The sequence below is a fragment of the Stenella coeruleoalba genome, assembly GCF_951394435.1.
Source record: "Stenella coeruleoalba genome assembly, chromosome: 20".
In the NCBI taxonomy this organism is placed as follows: Eukaryota; Metazoa; Chordata; class Mammalia; order Artiodactyla; family Delphinidae; genus Stenella; species Stenella coeruleoalba.
In genome coordinates, this window is record NC_137166.1 from 18,605,161 (window position 1) to 18,624,439 (window position 19,279).

The 19,279-nt window shown below is 39.3% G+C and overlaps 1 protein-coding gene across 1 annotated transcript in view; it reads right to left on the reverse strand.

Annotated features, from left to right (window-relative positions):
• Positions 1-19,279, reverse strand: part of NFATC3 (nuclear factor of activated T cells 3) — a 134,741-nt gene that overhangs the window by 88,081 nt on the left and 27,381 nt on the right. Inside the window, 1 exon segment of the mRNA XM_079906388.1 lies at positions 952-2,086. Coding sequence (XP_079762514.1) covers positions 952-2,086 — 1,135 coding nt within the window.

A 19,279-nucleotide genomic window follows, 5' to 3' on the forward strand; every position in this document is an offset into this window, starting at 1 on the left:
AGCCGGACTCACGATTCCAAAAAAAAAAAAATTTTATATATATATATATATATATATATATATATATATATATAAAAATTTATAAATACAAATACTACATGTTATGTACATATATTATAAAAATTATACATAAAAATTTTGTTAGAAACTCGTGAGAGTTAGATTTTTTTATTTGTAGTTACTTTAGAGTGGGGTAGGCTTTCAAATATAACATAAAATCCAAAAGCCGTGAAGGAAAAGACAAACCTGAATATATAAAATTTAAAAACTCCTCTACAACAACAAAAAAATCACAAACTTATGAAGTAAAAAGACAAAAAATTATGGGAAAAACCACTTGCTACAAATATAAAAAGCAAATTTCACTTGTATATTGAGTTCTTAAAAATATAAAAAGCCTATTCCCAAGTGTTTTTTTTTTTTTTTTGCGGTACGTGGGCCTCTCACTGCTGTGGCCTCTCCCGCGGCGGAGCACAGGCTCCGGACGCGCAGGCTCAGCGGCCATGGCTCATGGGGCCAGCCACTCCGCGGCATGTGGGATCCTCCCGGACCGGGGCACGAACCCGTGTCCCCTGCATCGGCAGGCGGACTCCCAACCACTGCGCCACCAGGGAAGCCCCCCAAGTGGTTTTATTAGTAATTTAATTTATACTATAATCAATCTTTTACAAGAAGCTTTTGTGGATAAGAAAATTCCTTCTAGGGATTCTTAAATGTAATTAATTTGCTATTATCTGCAATTCATTATACACTTTGAAAATTATAACTTTAGCCTATCTAAAGACACTTTTAAGACTAAAAGGAAAATAAATGTGGACTTTGTCTGCAAGAAATTGAAGAAAAAAAGGAGGAAGAAAAACGGTCAAATAATTCTATATAGATAATGTAGTTACATGCCACCAATAACACATAAACATGAAAAATGACCATCATCTATTTCCATCAACTCACCGAAATATAGGGGTGTGACCAGGCTTTGGTTTGCTCCAGGTAAAGGGTGAAGGAACTGAAAGAAATTGGTCACCAGATGAATCTTTCTTTAAAGGATACTGAGATCCAAGGCCATCATCTATTGAAGTTTCCCGGGATGGTGAAAGATTCCCTTGGTCATCTGAACAGAGCTCTAATTTTCCTGGTAGTACGGTAGCTTGATCTTCAGAAGTCTTCCTTGTTTTCAGAGGAATATCAGTCTCTACACAGTACTGAAATGGAAAAAGTGCAGGGCCAAGGCCTGATCCACCCTGGACAGAAGCATTGAGCCAGGTATCTTCTGTTACACTTCCCCTGGGGGAGTGACCAGGAGAAGGAACAGGTGAGTGATGAGGCGAAAGGGACCCAGCATAACAAACCTCAGCACTAGAGTGCCGCCGTTTCCCACAAGGGGAAGTAGGCCTTGATGAGGGTCCTGAGGCTGGCCTGGGGCTCAGCCAATTCTCATCAGTGACACTAGATCTAGGAGAGTGGCAAGGAGATTGCCTAGGTGACAAGGAATGTCCAAGTCCATACTGTTGATTCCAGGACTCTTCTCCAGGGCAGCCTCCTGGGGAGCCACCAGGAGAAGTCAGAGGGGATCCGAGAGTAAATCGGGCAGCAGCTTCATTCAACTCCGAATCCACATCATCATAAATATGTGAAAGAGATTCACAAGAAGACGCATCTGAGAACCAGCTCCTAGAAGAGATGCTGCTGGCAGGACTAGGACTAAGGGAAGACTCCCGGTAGGATGGCTCAAGAGGAAGATAGAGATGATCTCTAGAAGGCCTTTCCAAATATTCCCTTTCTGGGTCATTTATGTGTAGGTCATCTTCATGAGTATCAATTTCTTGATGACAGTTAGGAGAGATGGATGTAATTTGAATACTTGGGCACTCAAAGGGTTTGGGACCACCTAATGGGCTGTATTTAGATTCAGGAATTTCACAAGTTCCTTCATAGTTTTTGTGACCTTGGAGCTGAAACGATGATGACAAAACAGAAGAGTGAGACGGTAATCCATGATGTGGTAAGCAAAGTGGTGAGTTTAAAGTAGATGGAGGTGGATCTACATTAAAGATGTAAATGGATGCACAATCATCTGGCTCAAGATCTATGGGGGTTGGGGGGAGCAAAAAAGAAAAAAATTAACAAAACAAGAAATTAGAAATCTTAGATGTATAAATTACTAGATGAGAACGTAAATAATAATAATCTTGAGAGGAAGAAAGTGGGACATAAAATGTACATTAGCTCCACTGAAGAGTGGTGTATGTGTGTGTGTGTTTTAATGCATCTGATTATTTCTGCAGATATACATAATTATCACATATTTAATTTTTTCTCTTTTTCTGTATTTCCGTATTTTCTAAAATAAGAATCTGAAAACAATAAATGCTTTTATAAAAGAAATAATCATATCCATAATTCTAAAAAATACTCACAGAATTATGTAATGATATGATCATATAAATTCAGCCTCCTCTGGGGTCTGCAGGTTAAAATGGAGTAAAGGATAAAGCAGAGTCTTTGAAAGGTTTTTAATTATAATTATACACACTAGTTTATTAATGCAAAGTATTACAGACTGATATTTAGGAGACCTAGACACTAGCCTACCTCTGCCATTAGTTGTGAGCTTAGTCACATATTTTAACCTCTCCAAGGCCTCAGTTTCCTTGCAATAAAATTCAAGAAATGTTTATGATGAACAGAAAGAGTTCTTCCGTTCACAGTCACACCATCAAGAATTCATACCTTTGGTCATGGCAAACCAGGTTACAAAAGACACATGACCCCACTGGATCCTTCACCTCAACTAGAAAATAACTCAACAGGGCTTTTAACTATTGATTAATTGTTAAAGTAATCCTCATAAAGGCAGAACTTTTAAAATGTACCCCTTGCTAGAGTATTTAACACTAAACAAGTCCTGCCAAATTACCTACTGAGAGCACCTGCAGCAATAAGGGTATTTTTGCAACTTCACTTTTAGGGAGGAGCGATTATTTTCCATTTTCACAGAGGCAGAAGTAGTACTAACCCCTCATACAAGGTGTTGGTTGAACACCTTCACTTTTTCCAGAGATCATCACTGGGAAACCAAAGACAAAACTGTTCATAGATACAACAAAGAGAAGCACAAATCTGTAGCCTCTTCTCAAAAGTACTCAAGTAGATCACATTATTTAATTACATAAGTACCAGTGGAAAATAACAAACACATGTCTTTAGACTCTTGGTGTCATCATTAGCCAGCACCCTACAATTTAACTACCTCCATAAGTCCTAGATTTGGGAGCTTTTAAGATGTTCTGTGGTTAGTGAACATACTCAGTAAAGAGTTTTTACATATATTAAAACAACAAAACAAAACCCCCTAGGTTTAAACCCTGGCTCTGCCTTCCCACCACTGTGTGAACATGGACAAGTTACTTAACCTGCCTGAACCTCAGTTTTCTGAGGCACTTTTTTCTGTAAAACTGGAAGGCTGTGAGTAGAGTATTACCCGAAATGCATGGGACCATTTTAAGGCAAGCAACCTAACACAATGACTAATATTTAGCAAGAACCCAATACATACCTTATTTTTTTTAATTCTGAAATATTTCCTAATAAATTGAAACACCTTTCTAAGTATACCACTCACTCCACTCTCTCAACCCACTTACTGAATCAAGAGAAGAAGGAAATCAGAACTCCAAAGAAGAAAACCCATCTGTGACTTAGATAAAAAGCTGAAGGGGGCTTCCCTGGTGGCGCAGTGGAATCCGCCTGCCAATGCAGGGGACACGGGTTCAAGCCCTGGTCCGGGAAATTCCCACATGCCGCGGAGCAACTAAGCCTGTGCGCCACAGCTACTGAGCCTGCGCTCTAGAGAGCCCACAAGCCACAACTACTGAGCCCGCATGCCGCAACTACTGAAGCCCGCCTGCCTGGAGCCCATGCTCCACAAGAGAAACCACCGCAATGAGAAGCCCGCGTACTGCAACGAAGAGTAGCTCCCGCTCGCTGCAACTAGAGAAAGCCCACGCGCAGCAACGAAGACCCCAAGACAGCCAAAAATAAAAACAAATGAATAAATTTATTGAAAAAAAAGGAAAAAAAAGCTGAAGGGAAAAGCTATTAAAAATAAACAACAAGGACTTCACTGGTGGCACAGTGGTTAAGAATCTGTCAGTGCAGGGGACACAGGTTCGAGCCCTGGTCCGGGAAGATCCCACATGCCATGGAGCAACCAAGCCTGTGAGCCACAACTACCAAGCCTGCGTACTGCAACTACTGAAGCCCGCACGCCTAGAGCCCGTGCTCCGCAACAAGAGAAGCCATCGCAATGAGAAGCCCATGCACCACAGTGAAGAGTAGAAAGCCCGTGGGCAGCAAAGAAGACCCAACACAGCCAAAAATACATAAATAAATAAATTTATTTAAAAAATAAACAACAAAATGAAGAGGTCTGGGGGAAAATGGGGAGTGACTGCTAATGGATATTGGGTTTCTTTCTGGGGTGATGAAAATGTTGTAACAGTGACTGTGGTAATGGTTGCACTATTCTGTGAATAAACTAAAAACCACTAAATTATAAACTCTAAATGGGTGAATTGTATGGTATGTAAATTATATCTCAATAAAGCTGTAATAAATATATAATGAACATATATGTATATTTTTCACAATTAAAAGTATTTTTTAAAAGTTAAAAAATTTGTTTCTTATCTAACTATAAGAAAATCATCAAAGAAATTGTAAACAAGTGCTATCACCTCACATTTAACATTTTCATGTATGTCCTGGTCTACATGGGTATATATTTTATACAGTTGTGACCATAACAGTTTTGGGTTTTTTAAAAACCTTTTATTAAAGGATAAGGTACATACACAAAAGTACACATATCGTAAGTATATAGTTTGGGTAAGCTGTCACAAACATACACACCCTGTAATAGCTCCCTTTAAAAAAAAGAACACAGGAGGAGGGATAAATTAGGAGTTTGGGATTAGCAGATACAAACTACTATATAAAAAGATAAACAACAAGGTCCTACTGTATGGCACAGGAAGTTATAGTCAATATCCTGTAATAAACTATAATGGAAAAGAATCTGAAAAAGAATATATATATACACACACACACACACACACATACACACACACACATACATATCTGAATCCCTTTGCTGTACACCAGAAACTAATACAACACTGTAAATCAACTATACTTCAAAAAAAAAAAAGAACATCTCAGAAGTCCCCCTTTGGCTCCCTTCCAAGTTATTACCTCTCCCAAAAAAGTAAACACTATATTGACTTCTAACAGTCTAGATTTGTTTTGCCTATTTAACATACAACTTGGTCTTTCAATTTTTTCATATTATATTGGGCTTTATAAAGTTTCTAAACAATTTTCAAGGTCATATAAAATGTCAAGTCAATGATCATAGTTATTTCCTACTTTTTACTCTTATAAATAATGTAGCATTGAACATCTCTATACCTATAGCTTTTTCTCTTCTTTTGAAGTAGTCTTCAAGGATAAATTAAGGGCAGAGTTACTAGATGACAGGGCACACACATTTTTAGCACTCCTACTACATAGAGACATTTGTTTCAGAAGACTTGTTTTAATTTGCAACATTGGAGGGACATAAGACAGTTTCTTCAACCAAGATGTTATTTTAAAATTTAGTGTAATTTAGGACTAAAATGGTTCTGTATGAAATATGTTTGTAGGCTGCAAGGGACAGAAAACTGAACTCAAAGTAGCTGAGGGGGAGGGGCAGTATTTTTCATCCAACAATAACACCAGGTCCAAAGGTAGAACATCCCCAGTGTAGGTGTTATTTCTTCAGTTCAACAAAGTCATTAACCAGTTTCTTTCTGTATTCCCATTTTGCCATTTCGCAGGTGCTAACTTTGTCCTATTCACTTTTCAACCATATATGTGTATTTTGCCCTAAAACCACAAGCAATGTGATCATTCATTTAATAAATATTTTTTGAGTAGCTACTATATAGCAGGCATGTTGTAGACATTGAAAACATGAGTAAGCTTTACATATGAGTAAAGTCCCCATCCTCTTAGAACTTATATTCTAGTAAAATGTCAGGTGGTGATATTTGCTATAAGGAAAAATAAAATAAAGTAAGGAGAATGGAGTAGGGAAAAGGGGAAGTTAATTTAGATAGGTCAGAAAAGGGCTCTTTCTCCAATGTTTGAGGAGATACCAAAAGGATATGAGGAATGAGCTATACAGAGATCTAGGGGAAGAATATTGTGGGTATAGGAAATAGTGAGTGCAAAAGGCCTGAGAACGGAGTATTTTTGGAGTTTATGAGAAAAAGCAAGAAGGCCAGTGGGAATAGAGTGAGGAGATAAAATGATAAGGGCTTGGTGGGGGGTGGGGCCACTGGCTACTCAAGTAAGGCCTCATAAACCAGTAGAATGACTGGTTTTTATTACGAGATGAGAAACCACTGGAGGGTAGTAAGCAAAGCAGTGTCATGATTTGATATATATATATATATAATCTGATATACATTTAAGAGACTTGTTATAAGCCAGGTGCCAAATAATGGAGCATAAGGACCCAGGAGGTGGTGGGTTGTAAAAGTAGAGGAAACATTAAGAAGTGAGTTTTTTTCTAATTATGGTAGAGCTGTCAGAACTCGTTGATGAATTAAATGGGAGAAAAAGGGGACTCAAAGATGACACCAAGGTTTTGGGCCTGAACTATTACAAGAACAGTACTTCTAATTACTGAAATGAAGGAGAAAATGAGAAAGAGTTGAGAGATATGAAATAAAAAAACTTCACTTTGTACATATTAAATGTGAGATTCCAATAAACTTTCCAAGTAGAGATATCAAGTACATAGTTACATTAAAAAATCTCAGCCTGGGCTTCCCTGGTGGCGCAGTGGTTGAGAGTCCGCCTGCTGAAGCAGGGGACATGGGTTCGTGCCCCGGTCCGGGAAGATCCCACATGCCGCAGAGCAGCTGGGCCCGTGAGCCATGGCCGCTGAGCCTGCGCATCCGGAGCCTGTGCTCTGCAACGGGAGAGGCCACAACAGTAAGAGGCCCGCGTACCGCAAAAAAAAAAAAAAAAAGTCTCAGCCTGGGGACTTCCCTGGCAGTCCAGTGGTTAAAACTCCACACTCCCAATGCAGGAGGCACAGGTTCGATCCCTGGCTGGGAGCTAAGATCCTGCATGCCGCATGGCACGGCCTAAAAAAAAAAAAAGTCTCAGCCTGGCCATGTAAACTTGGGAGTCTTATGAATGCATAGATAATATTTGAAGCCATAAGACCACAAGAGATGACTAGGGAGTGAGCTTAGATAGAGATAGATATAGAAGAAAGCAGGCCACAGGGAGATCAGCTGGGTGCTTTGCGATGACCTAGAGGGATGGGATAGGGAGGATGGGAGGGAGGCTCAAGAGGGAGGGGATATATGTATGCATATAGCTGATTCACTTTGGTGTACAACAGGAACTAATACAGTATTGTGAAGCAATTTTACTCCAATAAAGATCTATTAAAAAAAAGAAGAAAGCAGGCAACTGAGGCATAGAGGATTCCAAACTTTAGCGACAGCGAGACAAAAAAGAATGGATAAGAAAGGAGAAGAGACAGTCAGTGAAATGGAAGAACCAAAAGTGTGGCATACCAGAACCCAAGTGAAGAAAGTGTTCATTCATTCAACTATTTATAATGTGATCAGTATTTTCTAGGAATTGTTCTAGATGCTAGGTATAAATAAGACATGCATGGTCCTTGCCCTCATGGAGTGTACAGTCTCAGAGGAGATCGACAAAAACAAAAATTAAAAATTATAAGTATTACTAAGTGGTGGGAAAGAGACTAAAGAAGGAACCTATTTTAAAGAGAGTACAGGGATGGCCTTTCTGAGAAGGGAGCATAGGAACCAGCAAGCAAAGAAAAGGGAGGTGGGGGTGGAGAGGCATGAGTATAAGAGCTCCAACACAGGGGGAAAGTATAAGCAAACACTGAGTCACATAAGACCTTGGCTTCTTTGAGGAAGCAAAAGGCCAACTATGGCAACAGTTAACAACTGAAGGGGGAAAACTGAAAGAAGCAAAAACCTAGAAGGATCATAGTAAGGAGTTTAAATTTTATTCTAAGGATAATATAAACCATCACATTTTTAAAAGGAAATGCATGATCTCTATTATATTTGAGAATAATTTCATTCAGAAATATATAGCAAATCTGGGATTGACCAGAACAGGAGGGTTTCATTTTTTGGATCAAGAGTTTAAAATGGGGACTTCCCTGGTGGCGCAGTGGTTAAGAATCCGCCTGCCAATGCAGGGGACACGGGTTCGAGCCCTGCTCCGAGAAGATCCCACATGCCACGGAGCAACTAAGCCCGTGTGCCACAACTACTGACCCTGTGCTCTAGAGCCTGTGAACCACAACTACTGAAGCCCACATGCTACAACTACTGAAGCCCGTGCACATAGAGCCTGTGCCCTGCAACAAGAGAAGCCACCGCAATGAGAAGCCCGCGCACTGCAATGAAGAGTAACTCCTGCTCGCCACAACTAGAGAAAGCCCGCGCACAGCAACGAAGACTCAACATAGCCAAAAATAAATAAATAAAAAATAAAATAAATTTATATATATAAAAAAAGTTTAAAATGGCAGATTAAAAAACTCACGCCTGCAGGTGCACAAAAATGGGACTATACTTAATTCCACTAAACTATACACTTATAAATGGTTAAGATGGTAGATTTTATGCTATGTATAGTTTACTAAAATTAAAAAAACAAAAATATAAAAAACTGCTGGCACCTTGGTTCAAAGCAAGACAGCAGCACCCAACTATACAAACTGTCACTGAATTATTCACCACCATACTTCTGTAGTTAAAAAAAAAAATCCAATTTTACTTAGAAATGTACTTGATAGGAACTTCCCTGGTGGTGCAGGGGTTAAGACTCTGCCTGCCAACGCAGGGGACACGGGTTTGAGCCCTGCTCCGGGAATATCCCACATGTCGCAGAGCAACTAAGCCAGTGCACCACAACTACTGAGCCTGAGTTCTAGAGCCTGCGAACCACAACTACTGAGCCCACAACTACTGAAGCCCGCGCACCTAGGGCCCGTGCTCCACAACAGGAGAAGCCACCGCAATGAGAAGCCCATGCGCTGCAACGAAGGATAGCCCCCACTCGCTGCAACTAGAGAAAAGCCCGCACGCAGAAATGAAGACCCAACGCAGCCCAAAATTAATTAATTCATTTTTTAAAAAAAGAAATGTATCTGATGGGCTTCCCTGGTGGCACAGTGGTTGACAGTCCACCTGCAGATGCAGGGGACACGGATTCGTGCCTCGGTCCGGGAAGATCCCACGTGCCGCGGAGCGGCTAGGCCCGTGAGCCATGGCAGCTGAGCCTGTGCGTCCGGGGCCTGTGCTCCGCAACCGGAGAGGCCACAACAGTGAGAGCTCCGCGTACCGCAAAAAAAAAAAAAAAAAAAAAAGAAATGTACTTGATAAAGTAGCAAAAATTATCAATGTATTAAACTTCAACCCTTTGAGGGGGGGAAAAAGGGTGGGGGAGAAGGGAAGAAAGTCACCCTTGGAAGATATAGTTTCATTAAAATGTAATTATTGTACCAATGCTATTTTGTGTTGAATAATGCTGAAATCCACACCCTTCCCCCAAGTAAACTGTAGATGAAGAAACATTCTATATCAGAATGATGTCTTAAAGCATTGCAGAGATTTGCATGCAAAATTTGGGGGAGTGCTGTTTTATCTTTTTCCTAAATGTCACCACAGTCCAAGCTCTGGAAATGATATGAGCAGCTACTACAATCTCACTATGATAAACAGTCCTACATCTAGATTTCCAACTCTAGAATTCTCAAATTCACGGTGCTTCAGTAATTTGACCATCTCGAGACATATTTGCCCCCTTCAGCCACCAGGGGGCCCCAGGCAAGCATGCAGTAATCTGGGCAACACAGGTTGCCTACAAATGTATTTGCTTAAACTGTAAAGCAGGGGTTGGTAAAATTTAGCCCACAGGCCAAACCTGGCCTACCACCTGTTTCTGCACAGGTTACAACCTAAGAATGGTTTTAAAATGGTTGGAAAAAATCAAAATAGTACTGTTTAATGACACAAAATAATGTGAAATTCAAATTCTGGTGTCCACAAATGAAGTTTTATTGGAATATAGCCATGCTCATTCATTTATATACAACCTATGGTTACTTTCATGGAACAAAAGTAGAGCTGAGTAGCTGTGAGAGATAATGCTTCCCACTGTTACTTGGTGCACTAACAAACTGCAGTGACACAGTTCTATGTGCATTCTGAGTGCAAAGCATATTGATGTATTGCAACATTTTTTAAAACTTACTGGTACATACCTATCACTAAAAAACAGGAAAGAAAAAAAAAAAAGGAAAGAGAAAAGTGGACTTCAAATTGAATGCCATGCTTTTAAGGCACAGTAGAGTGTGAGTTATCTTCTTATCAAATTAGATGGCAAAGAATTATGTTTATTGTGCAATAACATTATGGCTGTGCTATAAGAATACCTTATACATCAGCATTACCAGTAAGCATTCATCACAATACTCCCAACTAACAGGAAAACAAGAGAAAAAATGAGAAAAAACAGAATAGCTTATCACAGCAGGATTTCTTCAGAAGAAGAAAAAATTAAAATGAGGCTGCAACCAAAGAAAGTTTCTGAATGGCTCGTCTGTTAGGCAAGCAAAGAAAGCCACTTACTAATGGTAATTTACTTAAATTGTGTCTGACTGCAGCAACTGAAGAAACTTCAGAGAAAATAAACCAGTAAAGGGCTTCCCTGGTGGCGCAGTGGTAGAGAGTCTGCCTGCCAATGCAGGGGACATGGGTTCGTGCCCCGGTCCGGGAAGATCCCACATGCTGTGGAGTGGCTGGGCCCGTGAGCCATGGCGGCTGAGCCTGCGCGTCCAGAGCCCGTGCTCCGCAACGGGAGAGGCCACAAGAGTGAGAGGCCCACGTACCAACCAATCAATCAGTCAATCAATAAATAAACTAGTAAAGACTATCAGCAAGGATGGTTGGTTGAAAAATTGAGGACACTGGTAGCAACATCAAGAGGCAATTACAAAACAAAAGGTTTCAAGGTTCTCCTTGGCTCCTGCTGTGTAACCAAATGTTACTGATTTTACTTAATTATTATTTACTTGAAGACTCAATGCAGAGTTTAAACTGAAAAATTAGCCTTCTATGAATAGTTTGCATGGAACAACTTCAGGCAAGAATATTTTCAAAGTTGAGAAAATAGTTTAGTACAATCTAAGTGTACTCTGTTAGGATGTGTTATAACTGGTATTGGTAGAAATATGTACGAGAATACTATGAACAACTGCATACCACCAACTTAGACAATCTACAAGAAATGGGCAAATTCTTACAAACACAAAAATTACCAATAATGACTCTGAAGAAACAGAAAATCTCAAGAGACCTATATCAAGTAAAGAGATTGAATGAGTAGCCAAAAAATCTCCCAACAAAAGATGTCCAGGACAACATGGCTTCTACCAAACATTTAGATAAGAATTAACAGCAATCCTTCTCAAACTCTTCCAAAAAACAGAAGAGTAGAGAACACTTCCTAACATTCTACAAGCCCAGTTTTACCCTGATACCAAAACAAGACAAAAATACCACAAGAAAACTACAAGCCAATACCTCTTATAAATACAGATGCAAAAATTCTCAACAAAATACTAACCAAATCTAATACCACATTATAAGGACCAAATGGAATTTATCCCAGGAATGTAAGGGTGGGTCAACATACAAAAATCAATTACCACATTACCAAAATGAAAGAAAAAACCACACAATCATCTGAATTAACACAGAAAAGGTATTTGACAGAATTCAATACCCTATCATGATGAAAAAAAAAGAAAACTCAGCAAACTAGGAAAAGAAGGGAAGTCCTTAAAATGATCAAGGGTGTTTATGAAAAACCCACAGCTAACATCATACTTAATGATGAAAAACAGAAGGCTTTCCCCCCTCAAATCAGGAACAAGACAAAGACGCCTGCTTTCACCACTGCTATTCAACATTATACTGGAAACTCCTAGCCAGCAATTAGGCAATAAAAAGAAATAGAAAGGGGCTTCCCTGGTGGCACAGTGGTTGAGAGTCTGCCTGCCGATGCAGGGGACACGGGTTCGTGCCCGGGGCCGGAAAGATCCCACATGCCGCGGAGCGGCTGGGCCCGTGAGCCATGGCCGCTGAGCCTGCGTGTCCAGAGCCTGTGCTCCGCAACGGGAGAGGCCACAACAGTAAGAGGCCCGCGTACCGCAAAGAAAAAAAAAAAAAAGAAATAGCATCCAATTCGGAAAGGAACAGGTAAAACTACCTCTGTTTGCTGATGACATGATTCTATATATAGAAAATCTCACAGAATCCACAAAACGCAACTAGAGCTAATAAACAAATTCAGGAAAGTTGCAGGATAGAAGATTAACACATGAAATTCAGTTGTGCTTCTATATGCTGCAATGAACAATCGAAAAAGGAAACTAAGAAAATTCTATTTACAATAGCCTCCAAGAGAATATAATACTTAGGAATAAATTTAACCAAAAATACTTGCACACTAAAAACTACAAAATTTTGCTGAAAGAAATTAAAGAAAACCTAAATAAATGGTAAGAGACTTCCCTTGATCATGAATTGGAAGACTTTAATATTGTTAACACTGCAATACTCCACAAAGCAATATACAGAGTCAATACAATCTCTACCAAAATTTCAGTAGCTTTTTCTGCATAAATGCAAAGACCAATCCTCAAATTTATACATAACTGAAAGGGGCCTAGAACAGCCAAAATAATATTGAAAGTGAAAAACGAAGCAGGAGGACTCATACTTCACAATTCAAAACTTACTACGAAACGACAGTCATCAGAACAGTGTGGTACTGGCACAAGGAAAATCATATAAACTAATGGAACAAACAGAACTGAGAGTCCAGAAATAAACCCAAAACATCTACGGACAATTGATTTTTTTTAATACCATTTTTAAAGGTTACAGTCCATTTACAGTTATTACAAAATATTGGCTATATTCCTCATATTGTATAATACATTCTTGTAGCTTATCTTACACCCAATACTTTTAACCTCCCACTCCTCCATTCCTATACTGCCCCCACCCCTGCCCACTGGTAACCACTAGCCTGTTCTCTATATCTGAGAGTTTGCTTCTTTGTTGTTATATTCACTAGTTTGTTGTATTGGGTTGCCCAAAAAATTCGTTCGGGTGGTTCCATAACATCTTACAGAAAACCCAAACGAACTTTTTGGCCAACCCAATATTTTTTAGATTCCACATGTAAGTGACATCATATAGCATTTGTCTTTCTCTGTCTGACGTATTTCACTTAGCATAATGTATGGCCAACTGATTTTTTTTCCTTTTTTTAAAACTGAAGTATAGTTGATTCAAAATGTTGTTAGTTTCAGGTGTACAGCAAAATGATTCAGTTATACTTATATATATCTATTCTTTTTCAGATTTTTTTCCATTATAGGTTATTACAAGATATTGAATATAGTTCCCTGTTCTATATAGTAGGTTCTTGTTGTTTATCTATTTTTTTACATAGTAGTGTCTATCTGTTAATCCCAAACTCCTAATTTATCCCTCTCCACCCTTTTCCCCTTTAGTAACCATACACTTGTTTTCTATGCCTGTGAGTCTATTTCTGTTTTGTAAATAAGTTGATTTTTATCATTTTATTATAAGTGATATCATATGATACTTGTCTTTCTGTCTTACTACTTCACTTAATATGATAATCTCTAGGTCCATCCATGTTGCTGCAAATAGCATTATTTCATTCTTTTTTATAGCTGAGTACCATTCCATTGTATATGTGTGTGTGTGTATACATGTGTATATATATATATATACACACACACATGTATACACACCACATCTTCTTTATCCACTCATCTGTCGATGGACATTTATGTTGCTTCCATGTCTTGGCTACTGTAAATAGAGTTACTATGAACACTGCAGTGCATGTATCTTTTTGAATTAGAGTTTTCGTCTTTTCTGTATATATGCCCAGGAGTGAGATTGCTAGATCATATGGTAACTCTATTTTTAATTTTTTAAGGAACCTCCATACTGTTCTCCATAGTGGCTGCACCAATTTACTTTCCCACCAACAGTGTAGGAGGGTTCCCTTTTTTCCACACCCTCTCCAGCATTTATTATTTGTAGACTTTTTGATGATGGCCATTCTAACCAGTGTGAGGTGATACCTCACTGTAGTTTTGATTTGCATTTCTCTAATAATTAGTGTGTTGAGCATCTGGCCAACTGATTTGTGACAAGGGTGCTAAGACAACTCAATGCAGAAAGAACAGTCCCTTCAACAAATGGTGCTGGGACAACTGAATAACCACATACAAAAGAATGAAGTTTAACCCCACCTCACATCATACACAAAAATTAACTCAAAATGGATCAATGACCTAAATATAAGAGCTAGACCCATAAAACTTTTAGAAGAAAATATAGGTGTATACTTTCATGACCTCAGATTTGACATGTATTCTTAAATTTGACACTAAAAGTATGAGCAACAAAAGAAAAACTAGATGGAATGGACTTCATAAAAATTAAAAACTTTTGTGCTTCAAAAGATACTACTGGAGGAGGAGCCAAGATGGCGGAGTAGAAGGACATGCTCTCACTCCCTCTCATGAGAACACCAGAATCACAACTAGCTGCTGGACAATCATCGACAGGAAGACACTGGAACTCACCATAAAAGATATCCCACATCCAAAGACAAAGGAGAAGCCACAATGAGATGGTAGGAGGGGTGCAATCACAGTAAAATCAAACCCATAACTGCTGGGTGGGTGACTCACAGACTGGAGAACATTTATACCACTGGAGTGAAGGTTCTGAGCCCCACGTCAGGCTTCCCAACCTGGGGGTCCGGCAGCGGGAGGAGGAATTCCTAGAGAATCAGACTTTGAAGCCTAGTGGGATTTGACTGCAGGACTTCGACAGGACTGGGGGAAACAGAGACTCCACTCTTGGAGGACACACACAAAGTAGTGTGTGCATCAGGACTCAGGGGAAGGAGACGTGACCCCAGGGGAGACTGAACCAAACCTACCTGCTAGTGTTGGAGGGTCTTCTGCAGAGGCGGGGGGGTGGCTGTGGCTCACCGTGGGGAAAGGACACTGGAAGCAGAAGTTCTGGGAAGTACTCCTTAGCATGAGCCCTCCCAGAGTCTGTCATTAGTCCCACCAAAGAGCCCAAGTAGGCTCCAGTGTTGGGTTGCCTCAGGCCAAACAACCAACAGGGAGGAAAACCAGCCCCACCCGTCAGCAATCAAGCAGATTAAAGTTTTACTGAGCTCTGCCCACCAGAGCAACACACAGCTCTAACCACCACAGTCCCTCCCATCAGTAAACTTGCACAAGCCTCTTAGATAGCCTCATCCACCAGAGGGCAGACAGCAGAAGCAAGAAGAACTACAATCCTGCAGCCTGTGGAACAAAAACCACATTCACAGAAAGATAGACAAGATGAAAAGGCAGAGGGCTATGTACCAGATGAAGGAACAAGATACAACCCGAGAAAAACAACTAAATCAAGTGGAGATAGGCAACCTTCCAGAAAAAGATTTCAGAATAATGATAGTGAAGATGATCCAGAACCTCGGAACAAGAGTGGAGGCAAAGATCGAGAAGATGCAAGAAATATTTAACAAACACCTAGAAGAATTAAAGAACAAACAAACAGAGATGAACAATACAATAACTGAAATGAAAACTACACTAGAAGGAATCAATAGCAGAATAACTGAGGCAGAAGAACGGATAAGTGACCTGGAAGACAGAATGGTGGAATTCACTGCTGCAGAACAGAATAAAGAAAAAAGAATGAAAAGAAACGAAGACAGCCTAAAAGACCTCTGGGACAACATTAAATGCAACAACATTCGCATTATAGGGGTCCCAGAAGGAGAAGAGAGAAAGGACCAGAGAAAATATTTGAAGAGATTATAGTGGAAAACTTCCCTAACATGGGAAAGGAAATAGCCAAACAAGTCCAGGAAGCACAGAGAGTCTCATACAGGATAAACACAAGGAGAAACACGCCAAGACACACAGTAATCAAATTGGCAAAAATTAAACACAAAGAAATATTTATTGAAAGCAGCAAGGGAGAAACGACAAATAACATAAGGGAACTCCATAAGGTTAACAGCTGATTTCTCAGCAGAAACTCTATAAGCCAGAAGGGAATGACATCTTATACCTAAAGTGATGCAAGCGAAGAACCTACAACCAAGATTACTCTACCCAGCAAGGATCGCATTCAGATTTGATGGAGAAATCAAAAGCTTTACAGACAAGCAAAAGATAACAGAATTCAGCACCACCAAAACAGCTCTACAACTAATGCTAAAGGAACTTCTCTAGGTGGGAAACACAAGAGAAGAAAAGGACCTACAAAAAAACCCCAAAATAATTAAGAAAATGGTCATAGGACCATGCATATCGATAATTACCTTAAACGTGAATAGATTAAATGCTCCAACCAAAAGACACAGGTTTGCTGAATGGATACAAAAACAAGACCCATCTATATGCTGTCTACAAGAGACCCACTTCAGACCTAGGGACACATTCAGACTGAAAGTGAGGGGATGGAAAAAGATATTCCATGCAAATGGAAATCAAAAGAAAGCCGGAGTAGCAATACTCACATCAGATAAAATAGACTTTAAAATAAAGAATGTTACAAGAGACAAGGAAGGACACCACATAATGATCAAGGGATTAATCCAAGAAGATATAACAATTACAAATATATATATGCACCCAACATAGGAGCACCTCAATACACAAGGCAACTGCTAAAAGCTATAAAAGAGGAAATCGGGGCTTCCCTGGTGGCACAGTGGTTGAGAGTTCGCCTGCCGATGCAGGGGACACGGGTTTGTGCCCCGGTCCGGGAAGACCCCACATGCTGCGGAGCGGCTGGGCCTGTGAGCCATGGCCGCTGAGCCTGCGCGTCCAGAGCCTGTGGTCCGCAATGGGAGAGGCCACAACAGCGAGAGGCCCGCATACAGCAAAAAAAAAAAAAAAAAAAAAGAGGAAATCGACGGTAACACTTTAACACCTCACTTACACCAATGGACAGATCATCCAACATGAAAATAAATAAAGAAACAGAAGCTTTAAATGACACAATAGACCAGATAGATTTCATTTATATTTATAGGACATTCCATCCAGAAACAGCAGATTACACTTCCTTCTCAAGTGCACACGGAACATGCTCCAGGATAGATCACATCTTGGGTCACAAATCAAGCCTCAGTAAATTTAAGAAAATTGAAATCATATCAAGCATCTTTCCTGACCACAACGCTATGAGATTAGAAATGAATTACAGGGAAAAAAACGTAAAAACCACAAACACATGGAGGCTAAACAATATGTTACTAAATAACCAAGAGATCACTGAAGAAATCAAAGAGGAAATCAAAAAATACCTAGAGACAAATGACAATGAAAACACGATGATCCAAAACCTATGGGATGCAGCAAAAGCAGTTCTAAGAGGGAAGTTTATAGCTATACAAACCTACCTAAAGAAGCAAGAAAAATCTCAAATAAACAATCTAACTTTACACCTAAAAGAACTAGAGAAAGAACAAACAAAACCCAAAGTTAGCACAAGGAAAGAAATCATAAAGATCAGAGCAGAAATAAATGAAATAGAAACAAAGAAAACAATAGCAAACATCAATAAAACGAAAAGCTGGTTCTTTGTGTAGATAAACAAAATCGATAAACCATTAGCCAGAATCATCAAGAAAAAGAGGGAGAGGACTCAAATCAATAAAATTAGATAAGAAAAAGGAGAAGTTACAACAGACACTGCAGAAATACAAAGCATCCTAAGAGACTACTACAAGCAACTCTATGCTAATAAAATGGACAACCTGGAAGAAATAGACAAATATTTAGAAAGGTATAACCTTCCAAGACTGAACCAGGAAGAAATAGAAAATATGAACAAACCAATCACAAGTAATGAAATTGAAACTGTGATGAAAAATCTTCCAACAAACAAAAGTCCAGGACCAGATGGACTCACAGGTGAATTCCATCAAACATTTAGAAAAGAGCTAACACTCATCCTTCTCAAACTCTTCCAAAGAACTGCAGTGGAAGGAACACTCCCAAACTCATTCTATGAGGCCACCATCACCCTGCTATCAAAACCAGACAAAGATACTACAAAAGAAGAAAATTATAGACCAATATCACTGATGAATATAGATGCAAAAATCCTCAACAAAATACTAGCAAACAGAATCCAACAACACATTAAAAGGATCATACACCATGATCAAGTGGGATTCATCCTAGGGATGCAAGGATTCTTCGATATACGTAAATCAATCAATGCGATACACCATATTAACAAACTGAAGAATAAAAACCATATGATCATCTCAATAGATGCAGAAAAATCTTTTGACAAAATTCAACACCCATTTATGATAAAAACTCTCCAGAAAGCAGGCAAAGAGGGAACCTACCTCAACATAATAAAGGCCATATACGACAAACCCACAGGAAACATCATTCTCAATGGTGAAAAACTGAAAGCACTTCCTCTAAAATCAGGAACAAGACAAGGATGTCCACTCTCACCACTATTATTCAACATAGTTTTGGAAGTCCTAGCCATGGCAATCAGAGAAGAAAAAGAAATAAAAGGAATACAGATTGGAAAAGAAGAAGTAAAACTGTCACTGTTTGCAGATGACATGATACTATACATACAGAATCCTAAAGATGCCACCAGAAAACTACTAGAGCTAATCAATGAATTCGGTAAAGTTGCAGGATACAAAATTAATGCACAGAAATCTCTTGCATTCCTATACACTAATGATGAAAAATTTGAAAGAGAAATTAAGGAAACACTACCATTTACCACTGCAACAAAAAGAATAAAATACTTAGAAATAAACCTACCTAGGGAGACAAAAGACCTGTATGCAGAAAACTATAAGACACTTATGAAAGAAATTAAAGATGATACCAACAGATAGAGAGATATACCATGTTCTTGGATTGGAAGAATCAATATTGTGAAAATGACTATCCTACCCAAAGCAATCTACAGATTCAATGCAATCCCTATCAAATTACCAATGGCATTTTTTACGGAACTAGAACAAAAAA